This window comes from Littorina saxatilis, linkage group LG1, assembly GCF_037325665.1.
Source record: "Littorina saxatilis isolate snail1 linkage group LG1, US_GU_Lsax_2.0, whole genome shotgun sequence".
In the NCBI taxonomy this organism is placed as follows: domain Eukaryota; kingdom Metazoa; phylum Mollusca; class Gastropoda; order Littorinimorpha; family Littorinidae; genus Littorina; species Littorina saxatilis.
In genome coordinates this window covers 44,262,452-44,285,335 of record NC_090245.1, presented here as the reverse complement: position 1 = coordinate 44,285,335, position 22,884 = coordinate 44,262,452, and the positions used below count along the sequence as shown (strand labels likewise).

The 22,884-nt window shown below is 42.5% G+C and overlaps 1 protein-coding gene across 1 annotated transcript in view; it reads left to right on the top strand.

Annotated features, from left to right (window-relative positions):
* LOC138975675 (very low-density lipoprotein receptor-like) overlaps window positions 1–16,308 on the top strand; it is a 28,591-nt gene extending 12,283 nt beyond the window's left edge. The window contains exon 4 of the mRNA XM_070348446.1: window positions 16,133–16,308. Within this exon, the coding sequence (XP_070204547.1) occupies window positions 16,133–16,308 (176 nt within the window). The remainder of the gene's footprint in view (window positions 1–16,132) is intronic.
* Window positions 16,309–22,884: the final 6,576 nt, after the last annotated feature.

Here is a 22,884-nt window from a genome sequence, read left to right as displayed (position 1 = left end):
GAGAGAGAGAGAGAGAGAGAGAGAGAGAGAGAGAGAGAGAGAGGGGGCAGGCATGAAAATTCTCCGTATTTTCCGTATTTTCCGTATTTTTGAAAAAAATAAACCGTATTTTTTTTTTATTTCCGTATTTTTCCTTTTTTTAAAAATTTTTATTTTATTTTTTTTTTTTTTTTTTCCTAGTCATAGTTATAGTAAAATAGTTTTGGGGCCATGTTTGAATCCAATTTTAAGGCTCAGATAGCCCCAGATTGCACCAAATTGCACCCTTGAAAAAAAAAAATTCCGGGGGGCATGCCCCCGGACCCCCCTAGGAGTCTTGGCGCTTCGCGCCTGCGAAACTTGGCGCTACGCGCCTGCAAAACTTGGCGCTACGCGCCTTCGAATTTTTTTTTCAGTATTTTTTTTTCTTTTTTCAGTTTTCATGCCTGAGGGGGGGACAGAGAGAGAGAGAGAGAGAGGGGGACAGAGAGAGAGAGAGAGAGAGAGGGGGGGGGCAGAGAGAGACAGAGAGAGAGAGAAGGAGAAGGGGGGAAACGATTAATTCAAATATTTTGCAAAATTCAATGGCGCATACACATAATCGTAGTAATGAATAACCTTTTAATTCTTCTTGACTTCAGTCACTCATTTCGTAAAGGGAATATTAAATCACTGTTGCCCTTTCAACTTAGAGGCACACAGGTTCTGGTGTTTTAACTTTGAAATGATAAACTTTTACATTTCTAACTGGATGTATTTGACGATTGATTGTTTGTTGATAGGAAACATTTGCAGGAGTCGATTTTTAACAAAAGTAATAGTGTCAGCATGCATGTACATTTAAAACATACAGAAATAACTGTTTTTATAATGATGTGCGTCAAAAAACTCTCTCCCGGCCCCCCCCCCCCCCCTCTCTTTTTGCCTATATCTCTCTCCCTCTCTCTTTCTATCCCCCCCTCTCTCTCTCTCTCTCTCCTCATTTTCTTCTATCCCTGCGCATTGCTATTTCAATGTGCGTATGTACACGTGCACCCACCTGTATTTTGTAAAGCGCATCCCGCTTGGCGGAGCGTCAAAAGCAGCAAAGCGTATTTACAGACTTCTCTGAAAGGCTTGTCTCTATTCGGTGTAAAACTAGACCATGAGCTTTTTTTTTTTCGCGAGGAAGGAGTTTGGCAAGTGTGCTATCCGTCAGAATAGAGTATCGACAGCTGTGCTGAATGTCAAAATGCACAAAGTGTGAAATATGCGGGGCTTCCGGTGTAAACCGCAACCCGTTTATTTATTGGTATTAATTATTTTTCGTTGCACAGAATACGTAGGTACCCTGCTTACACAGCCATGCATGAAATCATGATGTTTTCAGAAAATTTGAAATGACTTTTTTGCCTTCGGATTTAGATTTTGATGATCTGTTTTCTCATTGTGAGACTCATATTGTCATACTAAGTGCAGAACCGCCCGTCTCCGTCATACGGCATCGTGCATTTAAAGATGTAATACTGCTATGCGAATACCCTTTCCGTTCTATCATGGACGGAAGAAAACAGAGTGTGTTTTCGACGGTATCCGATTCCATTCACAGAGATACACTGAACACAAAAAGTTATGGATATTTTTTTCAGTGGCATAGATAGCCCAGATGTTTAAACAGCAGTGTATTGGTCAGAAATATATATGCATTTGAAGATCTGCCCTACTTCTGCCCCAAAATGGGTCTATTAGATTTCAGCGATATTCGGGTATGACGTCACATGTCACTGACCGCACCTACCCTGAAAATAACAAGTCGCGTAAGGCGAAATTACTACATTTAGTCAAGCTGTGGAACTCACAGAATGAAACTGAACGCACTGCATTTTTTCACAATGACCGTAGTCCGCCGCTCGTACAAAAGGCAGTGAAATTAATTAGCCTGTTTAGCGCGGTAGTGGTTGCGCTGTGCTGCATAGCACGCTTTTCTGTACCTCTCTTCGCTTTAACTTTCTGAGCGTGTTTTTAATCCAAACATATATATATATGTTTTTGGAATCAGGAACCGACAAGGAATAAAATGAAATTGTTTTTAAATCGATTTCGGACATTTAATTTCAATCATAATTTTTATATTTTTAATGTTCAGAGCTTGTTTTTAATCCAAATATAATATATTTATATGTTTTTGGAATCAGAAAAGGATGAAGAATAAGATGAACGTAATTTTGGATCGTTTTATAAAAAAATAATTTTAATTACAATTTTCGAATTTTTAATGACCAAAGTTATTAATTAATTTTTATGGCTCCAAGCTGAAAAGCAATACCAAAAGTCCGGCCTTCGTCGAAGATTGCTTGGCCAAAATTTCAATCAATTTTATTGAAAAATGAGGGTGTGACAGTGCCGCCTTAACTTTGACAAAAAGCCGGATATGACTTCATCAAAGACGTTTATAAAAAATAAAAAACGTCTGGGGATATTATACCCAGGAACTCTTATGTACAATTTCATAAAGATCGGTCCAGTAGTTTACTCTGAATCGCTCTACACACACACACGCACAGACAGACAGACAGACACACCCGACACACACACACAGACACACATACACCACGACCCTCGTCTCGATTCTCCCTCTATGTTAAAGCATTTAGTCAAAACTTGACTAAATGTAAAAAGGCGTTTTTGACAGTATGTTTCATTTTGAACCGTCGAAATGGCGACTAAGACTGAACGATTTCCACTTTTTTCTTCTTTTGTTGTTGTTTTGTTTTGTTTACATCAGTGAGTTTATTTGGAGTCTTATCTAACCCATTTTTTTTTAATCCTTAACTTTTTGTGTTCAGTGTATGTCTGTGATTCTATCGCTGAAGTCTTCTTCTGTCTCACTCTCACTCTCACGCGCTCAGCTGAACCGAACGTGTGTTTGTTTTTACGTTCTCCCCAAACGAAGCGGAGATAAGACAAAGATGACTAACGGGGAGAACAATAGCTGCTCCTGCGCTATCCATCTCCCCATCTTGTTTGTCTGGCTTGTCACCCAGTCCGCCATTTGTCTGAGGCATCGCACGTTCAAGACCGGTTCGCTCAACAGACGATGTTCGGCAAAAAACTCTGTCGGGTTTGTATATGGGTCGTGACAGAGTGAATACTCTTGCTTTTAGTGAGTTGACCTTTCCCAACGTGACATTATAGGTCAGTCACTAGCGAGGTGTGTGTCTGAAACATGCCGCGGACCAAGAGCACGTGTAGAAAGCTTGATCTTTCACAACCCATACAAACTCAACAGAGTAATTTCCGAACATTGTCCATTGGAATGTGTTTCGTTTCATCTCGTATGGTAGCTGTTGTCATCTTTTCATCGGCTTTACATAACCATGAGCTATTATAATTTGATACTTAAAAAAACTGACGGCAAGTTGCAGGTTTTTGTAGCTCTATTTATTATCTGGTTCGATTTTTGACGTGGAACAATCTTGATTATAAAATTAATGGGCTTCATTTTCCATTTTCACAAGCGCGATTCGCCTTTCCTATCCGAACAATGACCGATTATGCATGGCAGAAATTACAGGGATGTGTTCAAAATAATAACACAGAAGACGACGCTGAAACGAGCGAATTACATGAACCGCTCCGTAATTTGCTCTAACTGGTCGATATTTGAAGCTCCCTTTATTGTGAATAGCTGTTGAAATGTGAAGAACTCTCTTTCAAAGGTAAATTTCCCGTAAACCGCAACCTTTTACCGTTTTCCTGGATCTGTGGCTTTTAGCGAGGGTAAGCCAGTGATACAATCTGTCAGGCCCTCCCAGCGGCTCTCAGCGATATCTGGCCGATTGATGGACCCAGGGAACCACCATTGAATTGAATTGAATTGAAATTTATTTTACGAGGGTGACAGAATAAGCAATGTATACATGCTTTTTTTCATCCGGCCCTCGCCCATTGAGGGGTAACAAACAAGAAGAAATAAAAGATAAGTTTAACTATAGTACAAATGAGATATTTACCATAATTAACATGTCAAGCAACCAATAAGACATTTTAAGATGCATTAGGATTCTTTAGCAATGCTTGAAAATTATATATAAGGCCAAAAAAAAAATTGTCTGTTTAGGGTAACATGACCAAAAAAAGTAGGGTCGGTAGGTAGGTAAAGTTTTTTTTTGTTGTTGTTGTAAATGCTATGTTGGCTGAACATTCACTTCTTATATTTGATGAATACATGTTTCAAAACTAACGTATAAATAAAACAGAGAGAAAGGGAGAGAAAGAAACGCCAAATGTCTCTTTTTAGCATTTTTACCTCTTTTTTTTTTCTTTTTTTTTTGAAATCAAAAAAAAGTTTTTGGGTCGGCGCCAAATCGATAGGGTCGGTCGGGTTACCCTAAACAGACAATTTTTTTTTTTTGGCCTAACAGAGAAATATGTGTTTGTATAAAAAAAATTACAAAAAATCCTTCATGAATTATATATAATCATGTTTTTCAATATAATCAGAGAGTACAGTTATATTTTGCCAGCTGCTTGATAATATTTCTTATAAGTGTTGTAAAAGAAACAGCATGTAATATTCCTTGAATGATGTTTCATGAATTCGTAATTTAATTATACCATCGTGTACCAACCTGCTTCAGCTACTAACCTGCTACAGATGATTTACACAGAGAGTCCTCGATGGGAGCCAGATTCACTTCGTGGAAGAAAATTAGCTTCTGTCAGTCAACACAACAGCCAACCGTGGGCTGGATATTAAAACAGAGCGGTGTGTTCCACACCAGTCGATCAAATGTCCAACCCTTTTCAAGAAAAAGAGCTCTCACTTGAAATAATATTTTCGAAAATACTTCGTATACAAACTCAAAGACACAGATTTTTTCAGGCAAGCATTTCAAGGTGTGCACTACACATATTACTCCCAAAAGATTGTGTGATAAGCCTTGAATGGGACAAGATGCAAACACCTTGGTGTACTGTGGTTTCTCCGCTGAGTAGATCAACATCCACACTGTAGAGTGCTGAGACTCGAATATTCAATTTCGACGAAGACTACTAGATTAGTTTTGAGTTTAAAGGCAGAGTAAGCCTCCCGTAAACCATCACAGATACGGTCAGGCTTTTACACACAGTACAAACACCCTTTCATTTAAACACTCACCAATTGAGAACATCCTAGGTGCCCTCCGTAAAGAGCGAACAATTTGCGTGGTTTATCTTACCCCTGAGCCATCGTGAACCCGTGTGATCCAGTTTTCCCTTTTCACAATGCAGTCGTCATAGTTAGTCATTTGAATGCGACTCGACGTGAGCTTATCTACAATAGCACGTTTTTTTATGCACGAAACAACGGCTGTGGTTCACAAGAACTCTAGCGATGGCTTTTGACTGTTGAGAGGAACGGCGATTTGCACTGATAAACCGGCCGTCGTCTGCTACGACCCTTGCGTGACCCTGCTTCCGGGCTTTTCTTTTTTTAAACTTTCACAACTTCGAATTGTTCTGATCTTGTCTTGATGAAAAACGAATTCTTTTATGATTAAAGAATGTTTGTGTAACAAGCTGTCAATTTATTATTTAGATTTTAAAAGTTAGGTCTAGCGCAAAAACGAGGCGCCGTTGTTGTTAACGGAACAAGTCTACGAAAATAAATTCTTGGAAAATGTCTCACGCTCGACAGAAAGCAGCCAGGATGTTCCCGTTCGGTGAGCGTTCAAATGGAAGTATGCTTGTACTGTATTTAGACGCTCGGGGAGCTCTGTGATGGTTTACGGGAGGCTTACTGTGCCTTTAAATTGGTTGAGTCCCCCTCGTTTTATAATGGATCTCTGGCAGAATGGCTGATTATGCTTACAAAGATTACAAGTTTGTTTACAATTAAAACAAGCTCGATTTAACTGATTAAGGCCAAGCTCTACGAAAACAGCTGTTATAGTTGATAGGTGATACTGTCTTTTTCGTTTTAGTTTTCTACACCTGTTTAAATCCCAGGTAAGCTTCCTGCGTTTTGCTGTTTTCAAGTCTTTGCTTCGTGACTTTTACCGAGGGTCAGTGATAGATTCTGTCAAATTATCTACAGCAGGTGTCAGCGATACCAAGCCGATAGATGGACCCAGGCAGCCACCATGTACCAACCTCTTCCAGCCACTAACCTGCTATAGTTGAGTTATGGGGGGGGGGGGGGGTGGCCAAAAGGTTCATTTATCTGGATTTATTTAGCAACTCTGGTACAATGGCTGCTTGTGCGTGGTCGAATTTCTCTTCAAGTTATACAAGTATGTTTGCAACTCTCTTGAATTAACTGAAATCGGTCAAGCTGTCTGTTACGAGCTGTAAAGTGGTATTATTTCAAACTGTCTTTATGTCTTGATTTGGTTGCAACGGATGAAATGTCAACGCATACAATACAATAAAATACAAAACAATACAATACGATACAATACGATACAATACGATACGCCGATACGATACGATACGATGCGATGCGATACGATACGATATGATACGATATAATACAATACAATACAATACAATACAATACAATACAATACAATACAATACAATACAATACAATACAATACAATACAATACAATACAACACAACACAACACAATACAATACAATACAATACAATACAATACAATAATACTTCATTATCTCAAAATGAGAAATGACATTTCAAGAGCTCTATCGCACAGCCGAGGACATGACAGTCTCTGTCCACAGGTAAACGTCCCGTAAATCGCTGCATGTCTTTAACTGTTTTTCCTGCTCCGTTGCTTCTAGCGAAGGTCATTGATAAGATTTGTCGGGACCATCGACAGCGGCTCTCAGCGATATCTATCCGATAGATGGACCCAGGGAACCATCACCACGTACGCTCCAACCTGCTATGGCTGAGTTATGAGGCAAAGTGCGAACACCTTAAGTGCTGTTCACATGGCAGACTTGCAACCAACTTGTGGCCAACTTTAGTCGTTTGAAAATCGCTCCCGAGTCGTAGAGGCCGAATCGGCGAAAAGTCTGCCATGTGAACAGCCCCAGCAATTTAGAAATGACTCGGGCCAGACTCGTCAGCGACTCCAAAACTCATTTGAGCACTGCTCGATTCGGCCGTGACTCGTCAGCGATTTTGACCAGACTTTTCTTATCGCACTCACTGATTGGTTAGCTCTAGCTCTATATTGACGTATATAGCATGACCATACATCTCTGTGGCTCTAGCCTTCCCTTCTCCGGAAAACAACGAGGACGACCGGACAATCCCGGAAGGCTAAGTCTGGCGAGACTCGCCGCTTGAAACTAGTTTGCGAGTTTGTGCTGTTCACATGGGCAGCGATTTTTATTTGTCTTGCCGCCGACTAAAATCGCTTGAAAGTTGGTCACAAGTTGGTTGCAAGTTTGCCATGTGAACAGCACTATATTACGCAGTGGACCCCCCCCCCCTCCCCCTCCCCTCCAAGGAACCACCACCACGCTCCAACCTGCTATGGCTGAGTTATGAGGCAAAGTGCGAACACCTTACGCAGTGGACCCCCCACCCCCACCCTCCCCCCACCACCACCCTTTTTAAGACCTCGAAAAATCTAAGAAAATCAGGTACTAAAATGGAGTAGTCTTAAAATCGGGGTTTATTTACAGAGATTATGAACAGAAAATCTGTGAGAACTGAAAATAGGGTCTTAAAGTGGGAGGGAGTCTCAAACTGGGGGGCCTTAAAAGGGAGGGGGGGGGGGGGAGGCGGTCCACTGTAGCGTGGGGTTTCTCTGCTGAGTAGATCCACATCGACAGCGTGTGACCTGATGATAGGTAGGGAGTGCTCACTGATTCTATCGGTTGCTCAGGTTTACAGACCGAAAAGTACTTGACATTCCCGAGAACAAAGCACAGTGGAGTTTTTCTGTTTGCTCCATTCCACAGTACCACTGCAACCAGTTGATTATGCAAGAAGTTAACTGCCACTAAGCTGGAGTGTTATAAGGAGCGATGAGGCATAAAGATAATTGAAGATAATTAAATTTAATTCGTTTTTGAATTTGTTTGTTGCCTTGTTGTGAAATTCTCGTTAGATTTCATTGTCGTGCTCTTGGTTTGGTTTCATAATTATATTGAAGGTTATTCTATGCGGGGTTTTGTATGGAGTGTAATTTCTTAATCACTTTCATTCGAGAAGGTTTTTGTTCTTTTGCCGAATAACTAGATTTTACTTGATTATTTCTCAACATAATAAGTAGTGGATTGATACAGAAGAAGAAGGAAACCATAAAGAGATGTGTGTATAATTATGTGTGTGTGTGTGTGTGTGTGTGTGTGTGTGTGTGTGTGTGTGTGTGTGTGTGTGTGTGTGTGTGTGTGTGTGATGTCGGGAGGGGGGGGGGGGGGTGGGGGGAGGGTATGGGGAGAAAATGTTCGACAGATGCATAAAATAATTCAAATTCAATCGGTTCGCAACCTAATCCAATGCGTTGGGCAATTTTTGCAGCTGAATTGAATCATGATCAACAACCGCTTTAGTGTATGTGTGTGTGTGTGAGTGTGTGTGCGTGTGTGTGTGTGCTTGCGTGCGTGCGTGCGTGCGTGTGCGGCTTGCGCGTCTGTTTCTGTGCGTCTGTGTGCGTGCATGCGTGCGAGCGCGTGCGTGGTGAGAAGATGTTACTGCAAGCCGCGCGATCCCACTACACACCTTACATCCTGAACTCATCTTCACCTACAGCCTACCTGGACCCCTCCAGGGTGAGGTATGTAAGCTATGATCAGCACGTGACGGCCAATCGGCAGCAGACCAGGTATGAATGGGGGTTGAGGGGTATAACAGAGTAGATAACGAAACCCAGCCTTTTCTGAACCCAACACCTTAGTATTCCTGCATTTCACCCCCGAAGTATATGAATGTGAGCTGTGTGGTCCAGATGACGAATGAATGAGTGAGAAAGAGATTTTTTTATCAGGGGAGAGTGGGGATGTCTGAATCCTGATAATAATTGGGCGAAGTCTACTTCACGAACCTCGCTGCAGGATGATGTTTTAGCGAACTGAATGTTTGGTAAAAGGACTTCGCGAAGTCACTTTCGTGCTCAATTAACAGGAAGGCCTTTAAGAGAGAAGAAGGAAATAGGAGACTAGACTAGAAAGACAATATAAACCGAAGCCTTGTGTAAAACCTTTTTTATACCGAGCCAAACACAGATGTATGTGTGTTAGTTATGTGGGCCAGGTAACGAATGAACGTTTTCCTTGAAATATGCTTTCAGTAAATTTACAAATTTTCTGGCCCTTTCAAACCAGTAAATTTACAAATTTCCTAGCATTTTTAGGAATTTTTACAAAATCCCCGAGTGAAACAGGAAATTTTAAAATGTACTGAAATTTTCAGGGATTTTGTAAATTTTCTGGTTTTGAGAATTTACTTTAACACATAATATCTTATATGATAAAAGTCATATGGGAATGGGAATTTAAGGCCTGGGAAAGCTTCTGAGAGGCTATGCGAGGACAGACCGTAGATGGCCAAGACTTGCCAAAAACCATCACTGTCCAGCGCAGATGTGTAAGTATGAAGCTAAAGGGTCCAGGTGACGCATAAGTGAATATGATGGAGACACATTAACATGCACGGTAATGTCTGACATAGAAGAGGGAAAGTGAGACAATGCCAGAATGGGCAATGAACTCCACTCATGTCCTGAAACTCGGCACCTTTTTCTATACCTACCTGAGGCACGCAGAGGTGTAACCTTATGGTGACCAGGTGACAAATGAATGAAGGAAAAGAAGGTAGCCTAGGTATAAACAGAAGGAACACAGAAGAGCTGAGAGTGTTTCGGAATGTTCATACAAAAGACCCAAACTTGACCAGAACACACATTTAACCCCACAACGCTCATTTATGCCCGTGTCTCACCTGGCCAACTAAGAGGTGTACGTATGGAAGCTTTAACTTTTTAAGGCCAGATTACGTTTAAATGAATTTGATGAGGGTGCATAATGAAAAGCGGATCGGGGCGGTCTGAGAGGTTTCATGAGAGGCCATGCATGATATGGCGATCATAAAGAACCACAGACTTGCCAGAACACCGATGTATACATGTACTGAGGATAGTAAGGCCAAGTTAGGAATGATGAAGTGTGTATGATAGAGGGGAGGGGGGAAGGACAAGTCAGAACAGGCAATAAAACCTACCCGTGTTCGTAACCTTACACCTTCATCATTAAATATTTACTTACAACTAACCGGAACCACACACCTTTCGGTGTAAACCTATGAGGGTAAGATAAGGAATGAATGAATATGGTGACCGGTGTCACGATTTCATCTTTCGCCTGTGTACATATTTCCCCCTCGACATATACTCAAGACTGAAATGTTGTTTCCTGGTAAAATTAAGAAGTGACATTATTTATGGACAAAAAGCATGTCAGTTTCTTGCATGTGAAGAAAATTGGTGGTAAAATTTAATAGATTTCACCCCCAAAATCGAATTCTTCGAAAACGTGTACTGAGTGGTTACGTCCCTTGAGTAAGAAGGAAAACATTTTAGGATGAATCAAATTTCTAAATTAAATAAAACAAATTGGTTGGACAAATTTGGCCCCATGAATGTAAGGTACACAAGGTCGCTCATCAGTACTATCGAAGGGTGTTTTTTTGTTCAGTGTAGAGTTTATACTAGATCAACGAGGCCGAGAAGCGAAATATCAACACGGCGAAAGATGAAAACGTCACACCGGACATAGATGGAAAGGGAAATGGGAAGGTCTGGGAGGCTTCTGATAGGTCATGCCAGGACGGATCATAAAGAACCACGGTCCTGCCCAGAACCCCACACCTATTTATATACCTGCATCTCACCTGGCCACGGCAGAGGTGTACGTATGCAAGCTGTGAGGGCCAGGTGACTAGTGATTGATGGAAGAAGAAGGATGGGGTGGGAGGGGGGGGCGGGGGTATTGAAGTTTGGCGGGCATCGGAGGGCAAAATAAACAGACAGAAGAGCTGCTACCGTTGTTGTACCACAACTGGGGGATTTGTTTGGACATATGGTACCGCCTGGCAGGTCTTTACAGCGAGGGAGGTGCTACGGCTGGGGTAATGGAAAGAGTGGTGTTGTGAACTTCAAATTTAGAGAATGAGTTGATGCATGGTTGTTTTCCCATTAAAAATAAATGTATATAAATAATAATGAGACATGATTGTATGTATTTCTTCATAGATCTAGTTCTTCTTTAAAGGGAATTGTTTTTAGTACTGATGACAGTCAGTTATTAATGCGGCGTCTTCTGTAGTTAGTATTGACATTCTGTGGACTTTTCCGCACTGTAATATCTAGTGTGTGTGCGTGTGTGTGTGTGTGTGTGTGTGTGTGTGTGTTTGTGTGTGTGTGTGTGTGTGTGTGTGTGTGTACCTAAGAAAGAAAGACAGACAGACAAACATTCAGACATACAGACATTTACTATTTAGACATACAGATACGCACAAACACAGACAGACAAAATATACTTCCACAATGAAACAATCGAATAATCACCCTGGGGGAAACGCGTGCGCCACTGCATTTTTACCCCCTGTTTCACTCCTCATACCTCTACACTCTCCTAGCGTTACGAGCAAAACAACAGGCCGGATTATTTCCCAACTGGCAGCAGATATATATATATACATGCGGGCACAAACAGACTATATCGACCCGAACAACCCCTGAAGCCGTTATTAGTCGCGCAATTTGCCACAAGCACTATTAGCAATACACCCAAATGCCATTAGGCCAGTGGGAACGTTCAGAAACGCTCTGTGTCTGTTCTGCTGGCCGGGAAGCTTTGTACGATTAATGAGCGACTAATTGCCATGGATTAACTTCCAGGTCAAAAGGTTGGTTGTGAGACTATCGAACCAGAGGAAGAAAAAACCCAGTAAGTAGTTGAATGTGGGTTGGAGGAAGAGGGAAGTACGGGACTGTGAGGGGGCGGGGGAGGGGGGGGGGTATCGGGGAAGGGGGAAAGGAGCCGAAATCAATTTTTTTTTGTTGAGGCGCAATAAAGTTCTTACGTCCAGGTCAAAGATTTCTTGCGAGACCCTGGAGTCAACGGTAGAAATAAATAAAAGTAGATATGGGGTATGGTGGGGGGGGGGGGGGGCGGGCGGCTAGGGTGCATGAACGAGGTGGGGGTGGGGGGTAGGAATTGGTTAGGGAGGAAGAGACAAAAGTTTCGAAATCACAACTGTCAGCTAGAGTACAAGCAACTAAGAACTACAGATTAACCTGCATGTAAAAGGTTCATTGCAAACTTCTAAAACAGAGGAGAAGACAAAGTAGGAGGGTTTGAGGAAGAGGATATAAAAATAAGAAAGAGGGGGGCTGGATTGGGGTTGGGGTAAGAGAGATCAGAAATCCGATATTTTCTTGTTCCATCGCGAGCGAGCACTTGACTTGCCAACTTCCAAGTTAAAGGGTTATTGTGAGACTATCGAGTCAGAGGTAAAGAGGGAACAAGAGGAAGGTACGTAGGCACAAGGGTCTAGGGTCGGTGCTTACAGATGTAATTAAAGTTAAATACTCTTAGCCGCAAGGAAGTAATTTTGTACCAAAGTTTCACTCTTCTGACTCACTGGGCTTTGAAGCCGAGATGAGATGAAAGGGCAAGCAAGTCTGAACATTATAATATATATAACCACTGAAGTGAAAATCCGAGGAGAAGGAACTTGATCTATTTCAAGTCTAGGGTAGCGAAGCATGGTAAGCAATGACGGGTTGTAATGTTTGTAATGTATGGTTCGCCCTTACGGACATCAATTTTTATTTGTTAGAAGACATCTACCCTCTACATCTCTATTCTCCCTTAAAATGTACACATGTTCATGCTAACATTCCTTCAAATCCACAATGAACACACTCACACACACACACACACACACACACACACACACACACACACACACACACACACACACACACACACACACACACACACACACATCTCCCTAAAAATGTACACATGTTCATGCTAACATTCCTTCAAATCCACAATAAACACACACACACACACACACACACACACACACACACACACACACACACACACACACACAAACACACACACAGACACACACACAGACATGCACACACCACAAAAACACACTTTTCCACCTGTCCGACTCACCAACAGGTAATTCCCTGTTTATTTTCTCAGAGCGGTGCTGATAACATACGTTGCCATGGAGACACAAATAGCTTCTCTCAACTGCCCCTACCCCCTTCATTTTTTCTTTCTTTCAAGGGCTTTTGCATGATGTTTTTTTTGCTTGTGGAAACAAGTTTTCTTTAGCTCCCTGGGGAGGCAGGAATCTACGATCTTTTTTGCCGTCACAGTGCCAGCAAGATTGTAAAAGAGATCAGACAACCTTGCGACTAAATTTATGCCTCCGCAGGTAAAGGGAGTTGGGGAAGGAGGGGGGGGGGTCATGCTGTGAACAGACTCACAGACATGATAATCAGTTAAAGTGGTTGTTTCTCGGGAGTTTAGATAGAGCGGCTTTCTTTATCTCACGGTGGTCTGATATAATTTTAACAGAAAAGAACGTGAACTGTTACCTTATGGTTGATAGATGGTAGAAGAGGTTCAGGGCGGGGGGGGGGCATAATCAGTTATAATAGAGATTGTTTATGGACAGTTTAGAGCGGTTTACTTTATCTCCGGGTGATGTTTTTAACGGAAACGAAGGTGAAATGTTACATTATGGTTGATAGGCGGTTCAAAAACTAGGTAGTTAGGTGATTTTTGTCCGTATGATTGAATTGTTTTATGTAGATTGTACATTTAATTGTTCTATTTTGTATATGTTCTTTTGTAAAGGGCCTAGAGCCATATGTTAGGCATTTTAAAATGTCCAGTTATTATTATTATAGTTACAAAGACCGGCACGGTTGGCCTAGTGGTAAGGCGTCCGCCCCGTGATCGGGAGGTCGTGGGTTCGAACCCCGGCCGAGTCATACCTAAGACTTTAAAATTGGCAATCTAGTGGCTGCTCCGCCTGGCGTCTGGCATTATGGGGTTAAACGTTAGTGCTAGGACTGGTTGGTCCGGTGTCAGAATAATGTGACTGGGTGAGACATGAAGCCTGTGCTGCGACTTCTGTCTTGTGTGTGGCGCACGTTAAATGTCAAAGCAGCACCGCCCTGATATGGCCCTTCGTGGTCGGCTGGGCGTTAAGCAAACAAACAAACAAACAAATAGTTACAAAGATGTTCCAATATACTATCACAGAATAACAATAAAATATCTCTAATGGTCAACAGTGGAGCCATGTGTGTGCACGCCATGGTCACTTGATGGAAAGAGGCCAAGAGAAAAATGAATGTCCTTCCGTTTTTAAATCCCCCAAAATGTCAGGAAAGTAGACATTTTGTGAGTCTTAAAATCAGTGGAGATAAAGTTACAGACCTTTTTAACAGAACACTAATCTTAAGGCAGCAAGGATTCAAAACGTGTGGGGGGGGGGGGGGGGCGTGAAGGTTTTTTTACAACTGTGTTTTCATCGTTTTATTAATCAACGAATGCATAATTAAAGCACAGTGTCTAGCAGATATCCACCACTACCTGAATTGCGGACTCACTAACATAACAGAACAATTTAGGCGGGAATCTTAATTATTATCTCCGGTGCCAGGAGATTGGTTCCGCACAACTCTCACTTATTATTACAATATCGTATTCATTTAGAGAGCATACTTCCCTTTGCTTCTCACAATTTAGGCGGCGACAATATGGGGACTCGTGTGCAGCCCTGCTGGGTATGCGCTGACGCTATCTGATAAACAGCAAGCTGGCTGACTAACGTATTGATCGAACACGCTGGCTTGCTAACAAGCTAATCAGATATTGAAGAAAATAAAGCAAGGAAAAACTACCATACAGCCAGGTACTAATTACTATTACCCCTGCATGTCCACGAATACTATGCATGCGTAAACATCGTCTGGAATCTGTATTACTACAGCAAGATGATACATAATTATATTACTAAGGATGGTTATCCAAAAATAGAACTACGTACGAAGCCAGGCTGCTTTCTCATCAGAAGTTGTTACCTTTTCGCGAAATTTCGTTTGATTATTCATTTAGATGATTTTAAATCCTCACAAAAATTATCGGGCAAGCTGCCAAATCTTGTCTGCATATACCACGTTTAATTTTGCTTTTTATTCTTCCCATATGAGATAAGTTTTGGACAGCCAATGCACTTTTGCATCGGATTTTATGATATTTGAGCGACATTTTGTTTGAACGTTCCTATAGAATGTATGATGCTGTCAAACCTTTACAGAAATTATTGGACGATCTGTCAAATATTTCCATCATAATTGTCATGTTTACATCAAATCTTGCCTTCATTCCTTGTTTATATTTTTATTTCAGTGCTTATGACTTGTTTTCTCAGCATAACTCTCACTTTCTCTTGTTGCACATGTCGTATGCATTTTGGCCGCTTACGTCCCTTTGAATCTTAGCTGATATTTACATTTGCTTTTCTGTCAGCAAATGTGTACTGTTATTTGTCGCTGTAAAGCCTGATATTAATGGTACGAAGTCGACTTCACGAAGTCTACCACGATGCTCGCCGCACAATTAAAGCTGTTGTACTGAATTTTTGGTAAGAAGTCTTCGCGATGTCAACTTCGGACACAATGAGGACAGCCTTTACCCCTGTGCGTTGGTGTTTTGCATTGTGCTCTACTAAAATATCGTTCAGAACCATAAACAGAGATGGTTTCGAAATAATTCATTACCTAACATGACTGCGCACAAAACACTGATTTTGAATCAGGAATACTGAGTGCGCGGTTTTGATGTAAAAATGGACATATAAATGTGCATTTTTGTGTGAGTCAAAAGGCGAATTGCGGATATAACTCTATCGAATTTTGATTGGCTATGGGAGAGTTGCTGTCCCTTGTTTTCCCTTGCTTTTACTTCGAAACACTGAAGAAAGCTAAACGTGATATTGTAGGTTTATGGCAGTGTTTGTATGGAAACAAGGGAAAGCTACTCTTCCACAAACAATAAGAACTTGACAGAGTCTATTGAACTGTTCTGGCAAGAAGAAATGTGCACCAAAGTGTTCTTTCATCAAACTTTTGACAAAATCTTCATTGACTCTTTTCATTTTTGTCTCTCCCAGATGTTCTGGAGTGCAATGGATTATCGGTGGACTGGATTTCGAACCACATCTACTGGACAGACGCCGGTAGACTGACCGTCGAAGTGGCCAATTACGATGGCAGTGGACGTCGGATTCTCATTGGCTACGGACTGCAGATACCGCGTGGTATCATTGTGGATCCTGTTTATGCGTAAGTAGATGATGTATGTTAATGTCTGTCTGTTCGTCTGTCTGTCTCTGCCACTCTATGTCCTTCCGTGTGTGTGTGTGTGTGTGTGTGTGTGTGTGTGTGTGTGTGTGTGTGTGTGTGTGTGTGTGTGTGTCTGTCTGTCTGTCTGTCTGTCTGTCTGTCTGTCTGTCTGTCTGTCTGTGTCTGTAACTCTATGTCAGTCCGTCTCTGTCGGTTGTCTGTCTGTCTGTCTCCCACCCGCTATTTCTGTCTCTATCTATCTTTTTGTGAGTGTACTCGTGTATATGCACATGCGTGCGTGCGTGCTTTCCGGAAGCTGACTGTTCTGCACACTGGTTTCATGGGGTTTCTCAGATTCCAGTTCTTTGGAGTTTTTTTGTGTCTTCTTTTTTTTTCTCCATCTCTTTGTTGCCGTTCGTCCTCGTGCCAGCATACAAAAATGTAATTGACACTTTAACGAGTTCTTAGTAATGCTTAGCCTATTGAGAAGACTCCGTGTCTGTGTGAAGCCTGCTTGTTTTACAAAATTGATATAGCGTAATACTCAGAAGAGCTCGGAGGCCGGTGTTATTACTTCATCTCTCAATGCATATTTGTGATATTTGGCAGCTTTCTCGTGTTCGATATTATGTCATCCCGAAGTGCATATTTGCATCTCTCATCCCCTGTTATTTGTTCAGCTAAACCAGCAAAGATCTTCTTGCGATGTGATTTCTGTTGAGGTGTCTGTAAGCGGGCAGCTTCCCTCTTGGAACTACATCACCTTCCGTTAACTCCCTACGACAAATGATTTATATCTCCTTCCTCTTCTTCGGCTTCCCTACCTACCCTAGCCCCTTTCCCCTGTACCACATCTTTTCCACCTCCACGTCGTTTCCATATCTTTGCTCTACCACTCTATACCGTTTCAAATACCACTTCTTTTCTATCTCTACGCCTTTACCGTATACCGTTTCCTATACCACTTTTCCCGCCATTTACAGACCCTACTATTCTATACCACTGTTTTCATCTTTACGCCCTACCAGTGCCATATTATGCCGTTTCCTATGCCAGTTCTTTTTCATGTATTCTTCTAAACATTCTCCCATACCACGTATTTTCCATCTCTATACGCCCTACCATTCCCATATACTTTTCTTTATACCACGCTTTTTTCATGTCTACGCCCTACCATTCCCCTATACCGTTCCCTATACCGCGTCTTTTTCGTCTATGCGCCCTACAATGTCCCTATACCACTTCATTTCAATATCTATGCACTAACATTCCATTATACCGTTCCTTATACCCCTTCTTTTTCATATGAACGCCCTGACATTCCAATATACTGTTCACTATACCACGTCTGTTCCATCTATATGCCCTACGTCTACCATTATCCTCTACTGTCCTCTGTAAAACTTAATTTTCATCTCTACACGATATCGTTCCATATCTTTCCCTCAAACGGTCCTCAATTGCCTTGAGTCGCCTTGTGGTGAGATATGTGCGCGTTATAAATACTCGTATTATTATTATTATTATTATTATTATTATCATTATTAATTGAGCCCTAAGTCAACTTCACGAAGACTTCGCGAAGTCTTTGTACCAAAAACTCAGTGCGAAAGCTTCGTGCGCCTATCTTCGCGAAGTGTACCTCGCGTAGTCGACTTCGCCCAGTAGAGGACAGGCTTTACACCATTCACTGACTATAACACTTGTCTTCCATCTCTACGCCCGAACCTTCCACTCTAAACATGTATATATAAATCCCAATACCACTTCTTTCCATCTCTTCTTGCTACCCCACCTTTGCCCCTTCTTTCCCATATCTATCTTCACATTTTTCGCCATTCGCCCACGACTGAGTGTGTATCATTTCCTGTAGTCGTTGTCAAAAAAGCATTTGCTTTCATGAGCTCTCAAGACCATCTAATGGCCCGCTGTGGCAGATTTAGCTACCCCATCAAAAGATGCCTTGCTCCTCACGCGGTGTGGATTTTCTTCTATCGTCAGCTAATTTTCTGACGCTTTTTATTTTGTAGTCCGCCCCTCCTCCTCCTCCTCCCCCACCCCCCTTCCACCACACGCAATTTTTTCTTTAACTTCTGGGAAGGAATTTTCCGAGCTGCTTCCTCCTTTGAACTGGAGGGAGTTATGTTTGATTGCACAGTTTCATTCTGCTGGGATGGTTTCTAGAACTTTCCATTTGAGACCTTGCAGAAAAGTGCTGGAATCATGCGAAGGAATGGACTACCGTCACTATCTGTGTGTGTGTGTGTGTGTGTGTGTGTGTGTGTGTGTGTGTGTGTGTGTGTGTGTGTGTGTGTGTGTGTGTTTGTTTGTTTGTGTGTGTGTCTGTCTGTCTGTCTGTCTGTCTGTCTGTTTCTCTCTCTCTCTCTCTCTCTCTCTCTCTCTCTCTCTCTCTCTCTCTCTCTCTCTCTCTCTCCGATTTGGTATGCACAGAAGTCTGCCATTGAAAACGGGCAATAGTATGTTATTTACTTGGCAGATTTAATGAAACAGTATCCCGAAGTACTGATATTCGTGAAAGCTGCACAGTCATTAACGTTTCTCAGAAAAAAAATCCAATTTAGTTATAAGTCAGTTAGGTTGTGTTCCGCTTGTTTACACACGAGAAAGCTTATACAGGTTGAAACGCGAGGCTTTACCACAATACGAAGCGTACGTTTGTAGATTATTTACTGTACAGAATCTCTCGTTCCACGGTTAAAATTTGTTGAAAGTAGGAGACAGTTGCGATGTTGCTTCTTTTGCTTACTGAGACAGTTTTTATGTCACTGTGGCGTTTACCAGGACAGACAAAATCTGCGTCGTTTTGTAAAGGATGTCCTGAATTGAGCCCGAAGTTGACTTCGCGAAGACTCTTACAGAAAACACAGTACCAAAGCTTCGCGAAGACTCTTACAGAAAACACAGTACCAAAGCTTCGCGAAGACTCTTACAGAAAACACAGTACCAAAGCTTCGTGCAGCCATCTTCGTGAAGTAGAAATCGCCCAATTAATGTGAAGCTTAATGTTCGTGACAAAAGAGATGCAATGAGCAGGGAGGGAAGGGGTGGGATCAAACAGAAAGAGAAGTATGGGTGTGCAGAGATGAAAGCAAGAGAGAGAGTAAGAGAGAGAGATTTCTTCTTTTCTTTATTTGGTGTTTAACGTCGTTTTCAACCACGAAGGTTATATCGCGACGGGGAAAGGGGGGAGATGGGATAGAGCCACTTGTTAATTGTTTCTTGTTCACAAAAGCACTAATCAAAAATTTGCTCCAGGGGCTTGCAACGTAGTACAATGTATTACCTTGCTGGGAGAATGCAAGTTTCCAGTACAAAGGACTTAACATTTCTTACATACTGCTTGACTAAAATCTTTACAAAAATTGACTACATTCTATACAAGAAACACTTAACAAGGGTAAAAGGAGAAACAGAATCCGTTAGTCGCCTCTTACGACATGCTGGGGAGCATCGGGTAAATTCTTCCCCATAACCCGCGGGGGGTGAAGAGAGAGAGAGAGAGAGAGAGAGAGAGAGAGAGAGAGAGAGAGTGAGAGAGAGAGTAAGAGAGATGGAGAGAGAGAGAGAGAGTGAGAGAGTAAGAGCGATGGAGGGAGAGAGAGAGAGAGAGAGAGAGAGAGAGAGAGAGTAAGAGAGATGGAGAGAGAGAGAGAGAGAGAGAGAGAGAGAGAGAGGGGGGGGGGGAATTGAGAGGAAGGAGTCACACCAACTCTAGGACAAAACCGTCGCGTTTCTTCTCTGTCGATTGCAAATCAAGGCGGTACACACCAAAGCTCTTACGGCTGGTCAGCTAATAAATGGGCAATCCTCTCCGCCTTTTCTGTCTTGTGCGTTGCGGATCGGAATCTTTTTATTTTCTCCGGTCTCTGAGTGAGACCTACATTTCTTTGGTCTGCCGGTGTAGACTATGCCGATTGGTCTCGCATTGTCTGTCGAGGGGCTCTTGGGGCTGGATATGCGTAATAAATGGTCCGTTGCAGTGTTGTGTGGCTACTGCGCCAGACTGGAGAGAGATGAAACACGAATTCATTAACACAGTAAATATTCCAGAAAGGGGGGGGCTAATGCGCTGTGCATCGCCTCGTCGGCCTTACGGTAAGGCCGACGAGGCGATGCAGCGCATTAGTCCCCCGAGTTCGCATTTCTGTGACGATACTCTAGTATATTGTGCTAGCCAGTACTTAGTCAGCATTTTTGTTCAGTTCAGAGCTGTGAGCTCTTTGCCAATCCTTTTCCGTGCTTTCATGTTTATTCTGGTTGTGTCTTTCTGTGAGTCCGTCTATGCATCCCTCCCCAAAGACTATCCTCCCATCGTGTTTCCTTGCCCCAGACGACCAGGTCACGAGCAGTACGTGCAACAATGGAACCATCGACTGTACCACGTACAGTGCTTTTGCACAATAATGGACCGCGTCGATCTGTGAGCCTCCAAGGACCCTCCCCCTTATTACTGATCTTTGAGGTCCCCTTGATTAGATTGGCGTGCGGTTTCTGAGGTGGGTAATGTGGCTCTTGTCGTTGTTGGGCAGGCATAGTTTTGGGTATTTGGTTTTGGTACTTGATATATCTTATTGTCTATGGAGAATTCTCTCAGAGAAATTCGGGTTGCTGTCTCTGGGCATACAGTGTATTGCGTATCTTTTGCTCCATTCATTCTTCAGTAGAAGCGCCCAAATTCAAGACGCGTCTTCATATATATATCTACATATATGGAACCTCGATCTCTCCGAAAGCCTCGTGAAATCTTTGACGTCAAAGCAGAAAGACAGAACTGTAGAAAGTAAAGCGTGACGTTTACGTTCTCAAAATTCCTCCAGAGGAAACAGCAAGCACAAAAGTGTTCCCAAAATCACGTTTGTCTTGGTGACTTTGACATCATGAGCGGTGCAAAATTAGGTCCCTGCCAGACTGGGTTGACACCACTTTATTTACATGACATACACACGTGTCAGTATGTGGTTTAGTTATCTCATGGTCGGTCTATTTCACGTATGTAGAATAGGAACAAGAGACTGCAGGTGAGAATAACCAGAACAAAATTAAAATTAAAATGTACTCACCAGTACGAGAAACACTTGACGAACAATAAAAACAGACCGGTTTCGACAAATAGTCTTCGTCAGTTACACTTAAAACAGAATTTCTTCTTTTTCTTTCTCTTTTTGTCGCCTCTCCTTGTTTTAAGTGTAACTGACGAAGACTATTTGTCGAAACCGGTCTGTTTTTATTGTTCGTCAAGTGTTTCTCGTACTGGTGAGTACATTTTAATTGTTATTTTGTTCACGTATGTAGGATAAACAAAAAGACGCCATTGCGTGTCTCACCATAATATTCAGCACATCTTCTTCACAATGCAGCAGATTTAGTCCAGACCCCTCATAGTCATAGCCTCTGCATCAGACCCATTTAAATTAAACCGATTTAGAACATGTGGGTGTCTTCAATGCTCGCTATAACGTCTTCCCCATCTACTGCAAAAGCCAGTTGGACTTTCTGGGAAAAGTTAACCTGAATGGAGTGAAATGCGATAAGCGTGTTGAACATTTAATGCTCTACGATCGATCTTGGCTGTGTGAAGGAGAGGCACTAGCCCAGTGCTCTAGATTCTGGCGTGGCAGACAAGACTTATCGGAAGGACAAGTCTCGATGCTGGCGGTTTGTGGCCCCGTGGTTGTTTGACTTTTCAGGGAAATAAAAGAAGCAATCGCACGTGAAGAATTAAGAGGCAGAGCCTGGCTCCAACGACCTGTCAGGAGAGAAAGAGAAGAATGAGAGGGAGGGAGAGAGAGAGAGAGAGAGAGAGAGAGAGAGAGAGAGAGAGAGAGAGAGAGAGAGAGGGGGGGGAGATAAAGAGAGAGGGAGTGAGAGAGAGGGGGGGTGAGAGAGAGCGAATGAGGGCGGGAGAGAGAGAAAGAAAGAGAGAGAGGGAGAGAGAGAGGGGGAGATAGAGAGAAAGAGAGGGAGAGAGAGAGAAAGAGAGGGAGAGAGAGAGGGGGAGATAAAGAGAGAGTGAGAGAGAGGGGGGAGAGAGAGAGAGAGCGAATGAGGGCGGGGGAGAGAGAGAGAGAGAGAAAGAAAGAAAGAAAGAAAGAAAGAAAGAAAGAGAGAAATAAAGAAAGAGTGAAAGAGAGAGGGAGAGAGAGAGGAGGGGGAGATAAAGAGAGAATGAGAGAGAGGGGGGGGGGGGGCGGAGAGAGAGAGCGAATGAGGACGGGAGAGAGAGAGAGAGAAAGAAAGAAAGAAAGAGAGCAATAAATAAAGAGTGAAGAGAGAAAGGAGGGGATGGGTGGGCAGGGAGAAGGGGAAGATATAGAAAGGGAAAGCAGAGTTTGGTAGAATACGAAGAATCCAAGTATTTGAGATATCCCTAAAAGCTCAATAGTCTCTGTTGATAATTCTATAGAATATAAAGACTTGCTTACCTGAAGACCTGAAGACAGCACACTCACGGATAGGTGCAGCAGGGTCTGCCAGGTGTGTGTGCAGATAGGAAGATCAGACCCCAGAGCATGTCGTCTCCTCAACCATTGGACTCCAGACATGGTCAATGTCAACAGCC